We start from the raw sequence: 13,224 nt of genomic DNA, 5'->3' as shown, positions 1-13,224 counted from the left end.
ACTTTGATAGTTGTCAGGTTTTAAAGCTAATGTTAGAGGTTTTTTTTTTATACACATATCTTTAAAAAAAATTATTTAGGCTGCGCTGGGTCTTAGTTGTGACATGTGGGATCTTTAGTTGCGGCATAAGGACTCCTTAGTTGAGGCATGCATGCAGGATCTAGTTCCCTGACCAGGGATCGAACCCAGATCCCCTGCAGTGGGAGCACAGAGTCTTACCCACTGGACCATCAGGGAAGTCCCCTAATGTTAGAGTTCTGAAAGCAAAATATAGATAGGATAGTGGTTGTACCCATAATGATTAGGAAAATCGGCAGCACTTATTGGTTTTATTATTCTTGTACCTGTAGCACTTATATATAGGGCTGAGTCAGTCGATCAGGAAACCCAGGTTGAATGGGATCAAACCTAGGAAAACTTGCTTTAGCCATAGGGCTGGCACTATTTGAAATAGCCATAAATAGAAAATGAGTATCCAAAGGATAATAACTAACTTATACTTGAATGATCATTAAAATATGTTTTAAAATACCACCAAATGAATGGGACACTGAAGGAAGAGGTTTTAGGAAATAATAGAATTCATTGGTGGCAGTAGTAGGTATAAGCATTGTGGTTTGGGGTCATGAGTCTGGTAAATCACTTTTGTTAGTGACTCCATCTGAAGCTGTGGATTATAGAGCACAGTGTGTAGCTTTCAGTAGGAGGGAGGCAGGGAAGCTGGCAAAATCTGGACTGAATGATGGGAGGCCCAGTCACATGGGCTCTGGTTCACGTCAGGGCTTTGTTCCCAGGAAGCGAAAGGAGAAATCCAGTTGTATTGACCGGATAAACATGGTAGGGATTAGAGAATGTCTAAGGCTGTATACATATATAATTGTCCGGGCTTCACTCCAGGTAGTCTGGAAGGTAGACTGTTTCCAGTCACCAGTTGCCAGTGGGATGAGGCTCTTATTTCCTGATATCATTAGGGTTGGCTTAACATTTGGGTGATCTGTAGGTTTTTACTTCTGTGACTGCAGCTAAGCAGAATATGTAAGCAATCTTACATTGTTAATATTCCTTCTGGTTCTATAATTGCTTCATGTTTATATGTTGTAAGCTTCTGATAGATATACTGTAATACAGGAACTCATTGAAAGCTTTATGTTTTGGTCTGAAGACAGTATTCTTTGTTAGCTGTGTTAATTTTGATGTTACAGATGTTTTGAGGCTTTCCATGAATTCCATGATTGGCTGGAGAGGGAAAGGACAGTCTAGGAATATTCCACATATATGTAAACAAAAAAGAATTCCTGAGCATGTAGAGTGGTATAAAGTGAGAAACCAAGTGTGGGACCTTGAAGAATGCCTGTTTTCAGGGAGTGGAAAGATTCAGTGAAGGATTGTTAGAAGCTGTTAATTTGTCTGAACATTATCCTGGGTATATGTTGAATTCTTTATAAAATGCCAGAATTTTAGGGAGCTTTAGAACCAATGAATTTTAGAACTAGGAAAAAATCATAGAACTGATTTTATAACTATGAGAAATTATAGACTGACCTGGGCATTTTCCAGATGCAGAGACTGAGGCAACTGAGATTGTGACTTGCACAGTGCTATGTAACTGGGGTTGCCAGATTTAGCAAATAAAAATGTTTGGACATACTTAAACTAAAAAAATATATTTTTTTTTTACCTGAAATTCAAATTTAACTGCGTGTCATGTGTTTTATTTGGCAACTGTACGTAGCACTTGGCCATTTCTTGGGTCTGTGACCTTTTAAATATTTAAGTATTAAATATTTACCCTTGTAGTCATCATTTCTGTTGCTCTTCCTTCCTTTGGGTTTATCCATGTTTCAGTCTGGTATACTTTTTTTTCTGCCTGAAGGCTTTTCTTTAATATTCTTTCAGCTTTGTATGTCTGAAAAACTCTTCATTTCACTTTTCTTTTAAAGATATTTTCACTTGATATAGAATTCTAGGTTGGCATTTTAAAGTACTTTAAAGATATTGCTACTCTTTTCTTGCTTACATTTTTTCTGATGAGCAATCTGCTGTCATACTTTCCTTTGTTTCTATGTGCATAACTGTCTTTTTTTTCCTCCTATGGCTGCTCTGAAATGTTCTCTTTATCACTAGTTTTGAGCAATTTGATTATGAAGTGCCTTGCTGTGGTTTCTTTTCAGGTAGTTTTTTTGTTTGTCTTGTTTTTTTTTTTTTTGGTTTGTTTGTTTGTTTTTGCGGTACGCGGGCCTCTCACTGTTGTGGCCTCTCTCATTGCGGAGCACAGGCTCCAGACACACAGGCTCAGTGGCCATGGTTCACGGGCCCAGCCACTCCGCGGCATGTGGGATCTTCCCGGACCAGGGCACGAACCCGTGTCCCCTGCATCGGCAGGCGGACTCTCAACCACTGCGCCACCAGGGAAGCCCTGTCTTGTTTTTGTACTTGGGATTCTGTGAGCTTCTTGGATATGAAAGTTTTTTAGTTTTCAACATATTTGGTAAAATTTGGCCTTTGTTTCTTCTGTCTCTCATTTCTTTCAGGGACTCCAATAGCATGAATAGTAGGGTATTTAAGGTTGTCCCATAGCTCTCGGTTGTTCTTTTCCATTTTTAAAATTCTTTTTCTCTGTGTGTTTCATTTTGCATAGTTTCTAATGCTTCAAGTTAACTGATTTTTTCTTTTGCAGTCTAATCTTACATTAATCCTTTTCAGTGTATTTTTTTTATCTCAGACATTGTCATTTTCACTTGTAGAAACTAAATTCTTACCTATTTTATATCTTAGTTGTCTCTAACTTTTTGAACATATGGAATAAATTTATAATAATAACTTTTAATGCCCTTGTATGCTGTTTCTTACATCTGTGTCAGTTCTTGGTTTGATTGATAGCTTTTTCTCCTAATTATGTGTTTTACTTTTCTACATCTTTGCATGTCTGATAATCTTTAATTGGATACTAGATATTATGAATTTTACTTTGTGAGTGCTGGATATTTTTGCATTGCTGTAAGTATTCTTGAGCTTTATTTTGGGACCCAGTTAACTTAATTGGAGACTATTTGGTCCTTTTGACTCCTGCTTTTAATATTTGTTAGGTGGGCTGAGAGCAACATTTAGTCTAGGACTTATTTCCCACTAATGAAACAAGACCTTTAATATTCTACCCAGTGCTTTCAGAATTATGAATTTTCCTAGTCTGACTTGTAGGACCAGGCACTATTACCAGGAATGCTGAATATCTCTTCCTTTAACCCTTTGGGATAGTTCTTTCCCTGACTCCAGGTAGTGTCTTGCTGAATACTCAACGGGAACTCTCTGCACTTCTCTGGGATCCTTTCACTGTGTAGCTCTCCCCTCTCTAGCTGCCTTGGACTCTTAGCTATGTCTCTCCCATTAAGGAGTCCTTCATGCTCTCCCTGGGTTCACCCTCCCTGCACTGTAGTCTCAAATCTTTCTTAAGGTTGGGACAACTTTGTATATGCCAGGAATCTGACCTTGGCTGGAAATTTCTCTTTTCTCTTGTGAGGCTTCCATAGTATAGGTTTCACACGTGATATTAGTTGTAAATTAGTTTATGTTGTCTAATTCTGGGTTGACTTTGCAAGAGCACATGGTCACTGTTTTTATTCTTTAAATGCAGTTAAATGTAATTTCCTGATTATAGTTTCTTAGATTATCAGTAATTTATCACATTGAATGAGAAGAGTTTCCCTAGCTGTGTAGAGTTATGGCCTGATTCTAGAGTTTTAATTTTTTGTTTGTTTCTTTCTTTTTTAGAATGAGTATGGGAATATTAAGTAATGAAGAATAGCTGACATATTATTTTTCTCATTGCTACTGGATCTTTGGTCAGATATTATAACTGCCATAGGCCATCATGACATTGTAACATAGAATCTTTAAGTACTGATTTATGGTGGAGCACTGAGGGTTATTTATTTATTTATTTAATATACTAGAATCATGATCTATTTGTGCTGAATGCTTTGTTAAGGTCAATTAAAGTAACATTTGAATATTGGTGATGTTACTTGCAACAACTTACTTCTTGTTAATATGTACCTGTATTTCATATGCTCTTAATCTGTCCTGTTCAAACAGGAGTAGTCCAGTGGATGACTCTATCCACATCTTGAGTGTTGATGAGAAGAACAAGTTGGGAGCCAAGATTATCAAGGCAGAGATGATGGGAAATATGGTAAGACTTGTATGTTGTTCTTTTGGAGAATATTTGCTAAATATTTAACTTCTTACAAGTAATTTTGGAAGTTCCTTAGCTATGTGGATGTAGCACTCTTTGAAAATAACTGCTGCTTATTGATTCTTTGAAGAAATTCTTGAACACTTCTAAGAACAGTGCTGTCTACTTCTAAGTAAGTTATGTAATTTGTCAAATTTCTGAAATTTAAGATTCTAGGGAACTAAATGCTTTTTAATTTTCTTTTTAACTTGGATATTTGCTTTATTATTGTATTTATAACTTATTGAGCGTATTTGAGGGAGATAAAGATGTCACTGTCTTCTTTCCCTTTTTTAGTCATATTTTGTTAAGAATGTGTATTACTTTCTTAAATTCCCTTACTTAGGAACTTCAAAAATGAGCTAATAAAAAGGATGGTTAACTCATTTTTTCAAATCTTAAGGCAATATATTTGTGCCTGACAATGTGTTAAATGCTCTGTGTAGATTAGCTCACTTTATTCCCATAATAATGTTGTGATTTGAAACTTACTTAACTCACAATTGAATAGAAATCAGAATTATTTGGTAAGAGTGGCACCTATCTATTTATTATATTGTCACATTTATATTATACAAATACTGTTACATTGGACATGGCAGAATAACAAAGGCAGCTTTCCATGTCTTGACAAAATTGATTCCCTCGTGGTCATATGTATGTACGCATCTCAAATCCAAATATAAGTGATCTTAAGTAGTGTTCTGTTTTGGTGTACCATCCGTATGACACTCTTTAGTAGAACAAAAAGTAGCCAAACATGATAACTTCTGTTTTTATTAGTTTATATCTGTAATAAAAGTCATATTTGCTGCAATCTGGTAACACTGAACTTAAGCTCAACCCAGAAATTAGTAAGCAAGACAGACCACTACCAACAACAGCAAGAAAATAACATATGAATTTTGAAAGCACAATGAAATTAGTTAAAATAGTGAAAGAGAGATCACCAAGTTAAGAGGTTAACATGTTAAAAGAAGTGTTCTGTGTTCATGGAACTACTGCAGTGGAGAATGCTGTCTTTGCTTGTCATATAATTCTGTTTATTTATTTCATTGTGATTTATTGCTTTATATGTCAGTTTTGTAATATAAATTTTTATAGATTTCCTAGGGTTAAAATGAAATACATTCAGAATTTTAATCTAAATTCCTTAATAATAAAGAAGGTAATATTTTAAATCTTGCGATGGCTTTCTTTTTACAAATAACTGAAATTCTGAGTATTGGAAGTTTATAATATCTAAGGAATTATAAAAATGCCATTCTTAAGGTTATGTATTTCTTTCATTTCCCTATCTTCCCTAAAATATATGTCCTTGTAATTATTTACCTTCAAAGCATAAACAATTTCTACAGGTATTTGAGAATTTTGTTACCCAGAAGAGTTCTTTAAAAAGTAACATACTAGGCTGTGAGTTGGTAACTAGATTTAGGTGAGAGCTACTTGGATGTTTGCTATGCTGTTTTCCCTGTTGTTAAGTGAATTTGAAATATTCTACAAATGAAGAAACTATGTTATCACACCTGTTTTTCTTGTCTTTCTATTTGAAGGAATTAGCTGAACAACTTAAAGCCCAACTTGACAAGGCAAATAAATTTGAAGACAGCATAACACAGATATCATCAAAAAAATCTGGGGTAGAGGTAAGTAATAAAAGTTTGTTTATAGGTAGCCAGTTACCTTATATAATACTTCTACTTGGCAGTGGTAATATTTTAATGTTAAATGTGTCTATATCTGTGTCGGTGTGCTTGTATGTTTTTATGCTTGTTTGCTTGTTTTTAAAATTTATTTGCGTATGTATTCTCTCATGTTCCACCATTGTATCCTGGTGGAAAAAAGCCTAGGCCTACAGCTAGGCCTAGGGCCAAGGAGACCTGGTTTTTTTCTGGGCTCTGCCATTTACTGACTGACCTTGCACAAGTCAAGGTCATTATCTCCTCCTCCAGAATGAGAGACTTGAATTTGGTATCCATTTCATGTAAAATATTTTGTTCTAGGATTCATTCACCTATCTGTTGGTCAGTAAAACAGATAAAAACACCTGTCTGCATGGAATTCTATTTGGGTACTAAGAGAGAGGTAATAAATTGTAAAAATAAAAAAAAAGTTATATATCTTAGGCAGGGTGGTAGGGATCTTGAGTGCCAGGTATGCTGTATGTTTATGTGTATGTGTATGTCTTGGGATGCACAGGCTAATTCTCATTGAAAAAGTGACATTGATACAAGGACTTGAAGGAAGTTAAACAGTGATCTTTGTGGATCTGAGTGAAGAGCACTGTGGACATAAGGAACAGAGAATTTAAAGTTCCAAAGACTGGACATGTGTCCAATGTGTAGGAAGAACAGCAAGGAGACCAGTGTTGTTGGAGTGGAATGAATGAAAGAGAGGAAAGTAGAAGATCCAGATTAGAGAGATTGTGGGAGGCCAGATCATGTTATGCTTAAAAGTCATAGTAAGGAAGTATTGAGTTGGCCAAGAAGTTTGCTTGGGTTTTCATACCATCTTATGGAAAAATCCTAATGAACTTTTTGACAAACCCAATAAGTTTTTATTCTGGGTGAGAGGTAAAGCTATTTAAGATTTTTGAGCAGAAAATGTATTTTGACAGGACCATCCTGGCTTCTTTGTTAAGAGTAGATTGGGGGAGAATAAGGTCAGACATAGGGTCTAGTTAAGCTTTTGCCATGATACATACAAGAAACGATAGTGGACTTGACCAAGATAGTAGCTGAAGAGATGATTAGAAGTGATTAAAGTTTTTATATGCATAAATGTTTTCTGTGTATATTTTGAAGGAGAGCGGACAGGATTTTTATGATGGTTTAGATGGGAGGGGAATATGAATTAAAGAGAAGAGGAAAAGTAGACTCCAGAGATTTTTGCCTGAGCAGCTGGAAGACTAGAATGGCCATTATTTGAGATGTGGGAGAAAGAGTAGGTTTGGAGCAAAGATTGGAAGTTCTGTTTTGGGTATACTGAGCTTGGATGTCTTTTAGATGTGAAACAAGTAGAGCTATCAAGTAGGCAGATGGATATAGTTGGGAGTTGAGAGAAACCTGAACTGGAAATAGAAATTGGGGCATTATTAACATATAAATGGTGTTTAAATTCACAATACTGCATGAAATTACCACAGGAGTAAATGGATAGAAAAAGGCAAAGGATTGGTTTGGTTGCATTACAGTGTTGAGAGGTTTATAGAGTGGTTTATAACTGATTTTAAAGGACTATTCTCAAAGATTAATTTATGTAATTTAATGGTAGTGTGAGAAGAGGTGAGAATCTATGAAATCAGGTTTCATAGAATTTTTTCAAGCTTCACTTATTAATGACTTAGATAATAGTACAGAGAATATGTCTATGAAATAGGCTGTTTTTACTAAGTTGTGCTAGTCATGTTTTTAAAAAGTGGATAATTTGGAGTTTCTTGTACAGATTAAGGAATTGAGAATGGGAAACTATAAGTAGGATTAAAAAGTAGGGACTAAAAGAGTATAGCTAAAACTACTTATACTGTGTACACTTTTGCCAGATTTATTTTTTCAAGTGTCTTTGTGGTCATAATACTTTTGTACTCTGAAACTTTTATGTGGTTTCTTAGTGCTAACTATATAAAGTACTAGATCTTCCTGCAGTATATCCTTCCAAAGTATAACCCATTTTCCAGCCTTACCTCCAAAGCTTTTTTATACGTAACCTACATGTTTCTTTGACATTTACATATGCTATTAATTATCTGTGCCGGATATCACCCTCTTGAGGCTATCCACTTTTCATTTTGTCTTTAGTCCATTTTGAAGTCTTTTTTCTCATCCTTTTGAACAGTTGTAACCTTTTTCTCTTTTGAAACTTAAAGCCTTTTAAAATATTCTCTGCGGAATTTGTCTTTTCAAATTATGTATATTTGTATTCTTGTTATACCTATCTCTTTTTTGATACTTGTCACTTTATATGAGAGGGTTCTAAAACTGTGGCTGAATTTCAGGGGATTCTTGAAATTGAAAGCAGTTCATCTGAAAAAATTGAAGCAGATCTTCTATTAAATAACATTTCTTCTGCTGTTCTAAGGATATTGTAGAGTACTGACAGACTATATCTCATCCCTTGAGCATATATCTCTATACCATTACTGATTTCTTTATGTTTTTCAGCTCCTCCTAGCTTTTGAGCATTGTATCTCATAACTCAGGGAAGTAGAACTCAAAGTTGTATTCAAAGTAGAATTTCTATTTGTGAGTCTCTTTTGGAAACTGTATAGCCCTTTGAAGCTTCAAATAGAAAGGTTTTTATTCTATGGATTCTTTTTTTTTTAAACATTTTTTCCTAGTTTTATTGAGAAATAATTGACATACATCACTGCTTACAGTGTAGAGCATGATGATTTGATTTACATATGTTGTGAAATGATTATCACAACAGGTTTAGTTAACATCCATCATCTCATATAGATATAATAAAAAGAAAAGAAAAAATCATTGTGATGAGAACTCTTAGGATCTACTTTCTTAACAGTTTTCCCGTATATCATACAGCATGTTAACTATAGCATCATGTTGTGCATTACATGTCTAGTACTTATTTGTCTTGTAACTGGAAGTTTGTACATTTTGACCACCTTCCTCCAATTCCCCCACCCCTAGGATGTGCACAGTTTAACTGTGAAAAAGCACCTATTAAATTCATACAAACGAATGGAGTGATAATTATAGGAATTTCAGGTATCAGCAGTGTTTTTCTTTTGGGGATGGTGGTGTGTGGATGTAACGTGGGAGAGACAGCTATACAGGGTGGCCAGGGAAGGGGATCTTTCTGCAATTTCTGAAACTATACCTGTAGGTTGTCACTTTTTATTTATTTATTTGGTTACAAGTATTATTTATTTATTTATTTATTTATTTGGAGTATAGTTGATTTACAGTGTTGTGTTAGTTTCAGGTATACAGCAGTGTGAATCAGTTATACATATACATATAACCACTCTTTTTTTTTAGATTCTTTTCCCATATAGGCCATTACAGAATACTGAGTAGAGTTCCCTGTGCTATACAGCAGGTTCTTATTTCCTAAGGATTCTTTGACCAGAAAAGAAAATTTCATTCTTCTCTGCAGAGATAGGGCACTTGCACATTTAGTTAAAGCTTTACTAGGCATATATGTAAAAAAAACCTTTGCCAACAATTCTGAAAGAATTCTCTTTCAGAGAATTCAAAGAATGCCATTAAAGTCATTTATTCTATCAGGGTCAATGCCTTGGTTTATCTACCTTTCAAAGTAGTTTGTTAAAAAATGAAAGTACAAAGTTGTTTACTACAACAAAGAAATGTGCTGATATTTTAGAGGAAAATCCTGAAATACTTCTGATAGAAATTTTGCCTTTTCAGAGAAAAGAAAATCCCACTCATAGAACATTGAACATTGTTCTTTCGTTACTTAGCTTATTTGTTAGAAATGTTAGATTGTACGAATAGGGTAAATCTCCTGAATCAGTGATCTATGAACATCTTTTTGGCTTTAGTGAAAATCCATCAGCACTTCTAATTGTTGGTTTGCTTATTTCTCTTACCCTTTAGAAGTTGAACTTTTTAGTGATTAGGACAAGGGCTATTTCAGTTTATATATATAGTGTCTATGGTAATGCTTGGCATATTGTAAGCAATCAGAAAATAATTGAAATATTTGTTTTATGAATGTCCTTGATTTATTTTGTTCCCCATAGTTTTCTTTCTTTTTCTTTTTCATATTATTTTCCATTATGGTTTATTATAGGATATTGAATATAGGTCCCTGTGCTGTACAGTAGGACCTTGTTGTTTATCCATTCTATATATAATAGTTTGGATCTGCTAATCCCAAATTCCCCATCTATCCCTCCCCAATACCCCCTCCCCCCTTGCAATGACAAATCTGTTCTCCATGTCTATGAGTCTCTTTCTGTTTCATAAATAAGTTCATTTGTGTCATATTTTAGATTCCACATATAAGTGATATCATATGGTGTTTGTCATTCTCATTTTGACTTGCTTCACTTAGTATGATAATTTCTGGGTGTATCCATGTTGCTGCAAATGGCTTTATTTCATTCTTTTATGGCTAAGTAGTATTCTACTGTTTAAATATACTACATCTTCTTTATCCATTCATCTGTCAATGGACAGTTAGGTTGCTTCCGTGTCTTCGCTATTGTAAATAGTGCTGCTATGAACATAGGGGTGCATGTATCATTTCAAATTACAGTTTTGTCCAGATACATGCTGAGGACTGGGATTGCTGGATCATATGGCAACTCTATTTTCAGTTTTGTGAGGAACCTCCATACTGTTTTCTGTAGTGGCTGCACCAATTTACATTCTCATTAACAGTGTAGGAGGGTTCCCATTTCTCCACACCCTGTCCAGCATTTTTTATTTGTAGATTTTTCAATGTTGGCCATTCTGAGTGGTGTGAGGTAGTACTTCATTGTACTCTTGATTTGCATTTCTGTAATAATTAGCAACATTGAGTATCTTTTCCTGTGCCTATTGGCCATCTGTATGTCTTCTTTTTTTTTTTTTCTTATTTCTGAGATACACATTTTAAAGTAATAACTAGAATTATGACTTATAACATTATACCAGAGCATATAAGATTTTTAGAAATTTCATGTAATGTCTGGAACATTTATGTTAACATATTTCCATACAAATAACCCAAAGAAAGTTTAGTATTAGTTGTTTTTCTTGTTTGTTTTTTTATACTGCAGTTTCTTATTAGTGATCAGTTTTATACACATCAGTGTATACATGTCAATCCCAATCACCCAATTCAGCACAACACCATCCCCACCCCACCACGGTTTTCCCCCCTTGGTGTCCATACATTTGTTCTCTACATCTGTGTCTCAACTTCGGCCCTACAAACCGGTTCCTCTGTACCATTTTTCTAGGTTCCACATACATGCGTTAATATATGATATTTGTTTTTCTCTTTCTGACTTACTTCACTCTGTGTAACAGTCTCTAGATCCATCCACGTCTCAACAAATGACTCAATTTTGTTCCTTTTTATGGCTGAGTAATATTCCATAGTATATATGTACCACAACTTCTTTATCCATTCGTCTGTCGTTGGGCATTTAGGTTGCTTCCATGACCTGGCTATTGTAAATAGTGATGCAATGAACATTGGGGTGCATGTGTCTTTTTGAATTATGCTTTTATCTGGGTATATGTCCAGTAGTGGGATTGCTAGATCATATGGTAATTCTATTTATAGTTTTTTAAGGAACCTCCATACTGTTCTCCATAGTGGCTGTATCCATTTACATTCCCACCAACAGTGCAAGAGGGTTCCCTTTCCTCCACACCCTCTCCAGCATCTGTTGTTTGTAGATTTTCTGATGATGCCCATTCTAACTGGTGTGAGGTGATACCTCATTGTAGTTTTGATTGGCATTTCTCTAATAATTAGTGATGTTGAGCAGCTTTTCATGTGCTTTTTGGCCATCTGTATCTCTTCTTTGGAGAAATGTCTATTTAGGTCTTCTGCCCATTTTTGAATTGGGTTGTTTGTTTCTTTAATATTGAGTTGCATGAGCTGTTTATACATTTTGGAGATTAATCCTTTGTCCGTTGCTTCATTTGCAAATATTTTCCCCCCTTCTGAGGGTTGTATTTTCGTATTGTTTATGGTTTCCTTTGCTATGCAAAAGCTTTGAAATTTCATTAGGTCCCATTTGTTTATTTTTGTTTTTATTTCCATTGCTCTAGGAGTTGGATCAAAAAAGATCTTGCTGTGATTTATGTCAAAGAGTATTCTTCCTATGTTTTCCTCTAAGAGTTTTATAGTGTCTGGTCTTACATTTAGGTCTCGAATCCATTTTGAGTTTATTTTTGTGTATGGTGTTAGGGAGTGTTCTAATTTCATTCTTTTACATGTAACTGTCTAGTTTTCCCAACACCACTTATTGAAGAGACTGTCTTTTCTCCATTGTATATCCTTGCCTCCTTTGTTGTAGATTAGTTGACCATAGGTGTGTGGGTTTATCTCTGGGCTTTCTATCTTGTTCCATTGATCTATGTTTCTGTTTTTGTGCCACTACCATATTGTCTTGATTACTGTAGGTTTGTAGTATAATCTGAAGTCAGGGAGTCTGATTCCTCCAGCTCCGTTTTTTTCCCTTAAGACGGTATTAGCTATTCGATGTCTCTTGTGTCTCCATACAAATTTTAAGATGATTTGTTCTAGTTCCGTAAAAAATGCCATTGGTAATTTGATAAGGATTGCATTGAATCTGTAGATTGCTTTGGATAGTAGAGTCATTTTCACAATATTGATTCTTCCAATCCAAGAACATGGTATAGCTCTCCATCTGTTGGTATCATCTTTTATTTCTTTCATCAGTGTCTTATAGTTTTCTGCATACAGGGCTTTTGTCTCCCTAGGTAGGGTTATTCCTAGGTATTTTATTCTTTTTCTTGCAGTGGTAAATGGGAGTATTTCCATAATTTCTCTTTCAGATTTTTCATCATTAGTGTATAGGAATGCAAGAGATTTCTGTGCATTAATTTTGTATCCTGCAACTTTACCGAATTCATTGATTAGCTCTAGTAGTTTTCTGGTGGCATTTTTAGGATTCTCTATGTATAGTATCATGTCATCTGCAGACAGTGACAGTTTTACTTCTTCTCTTCCAATTTGTATTCCTTTTATTTCTTTTTCTTGTCTGATTGCCCTGCCTAGGACTTCCAAGACTATGTTGAATAATAGTGGTGAGAGTGGACATCCTTGTCTCATTCCTGATCTTAGAGGAAATGCTTTCAGTTTTTCTCCATTGAGAATGATGTTTGCTGTGAGTTTGTCGTATATGGCCTTTATTATGTTGAGGTAGGTTCCCTCTATGCCCACTTTCTGGAGAGTGTTTGTCATAAATCGGTGCTGAATTTTGTCAAGAGCTTTTTCTGCATCTATTGAGATGATCATATGGTTTTTATTCTTCAGTTTGGTAG

At 35.0% G+C, this 13,224-nt stretch overlaps 1 protein-coding gene across 3 annotated transcripts in view; it reads left to right on the top strand.

Moving 5' to 3' along the window:
• The window catches only part of CWF19L2 (CWF19 like cell cycle control factor 2), a 194,476-nt gene that overhangs the window by 73,233 nt on the left and 108,019 nt on the right, over positions 1-13,224 (top strand). For all 3 annotated transcript variants that reach the window (XM_019948742.3, XM_019948743.3, XM_019948741.3), the window contains exons 9-10: positions 4,093-4,189; positions 5,785-5,877. In XM_019948742.3, the coding sequence (XP_019804301.2) occupies positions 4,093-4,189; positions 5,785-5,877 (190 nt within the window). The remainder of the gene's footprint in view (positions 1-4,092; positions 4,190-5,784; positions 5,878-13,224) is intronic.

Source organism: Tursiops truncatus, chromosome 8 (genome assembly GCF_011762595.2).
Source record: "Tursiops truncatus isolate mTurTru1 chromosome 8, mTurTru1.mat.Y, whole genome shotgun sequence".
Lineage (NCBI taxonomy): Eukaryota > Metazoa > Chordata > Mammalia > Artiodactyla > Delphinidae > Tursiops > Tursiops truncatus.
Note: the sequence above shows the minus strand (reverse complement) of the source record. Positions and strands in the feature narration are given on the sequence as shown.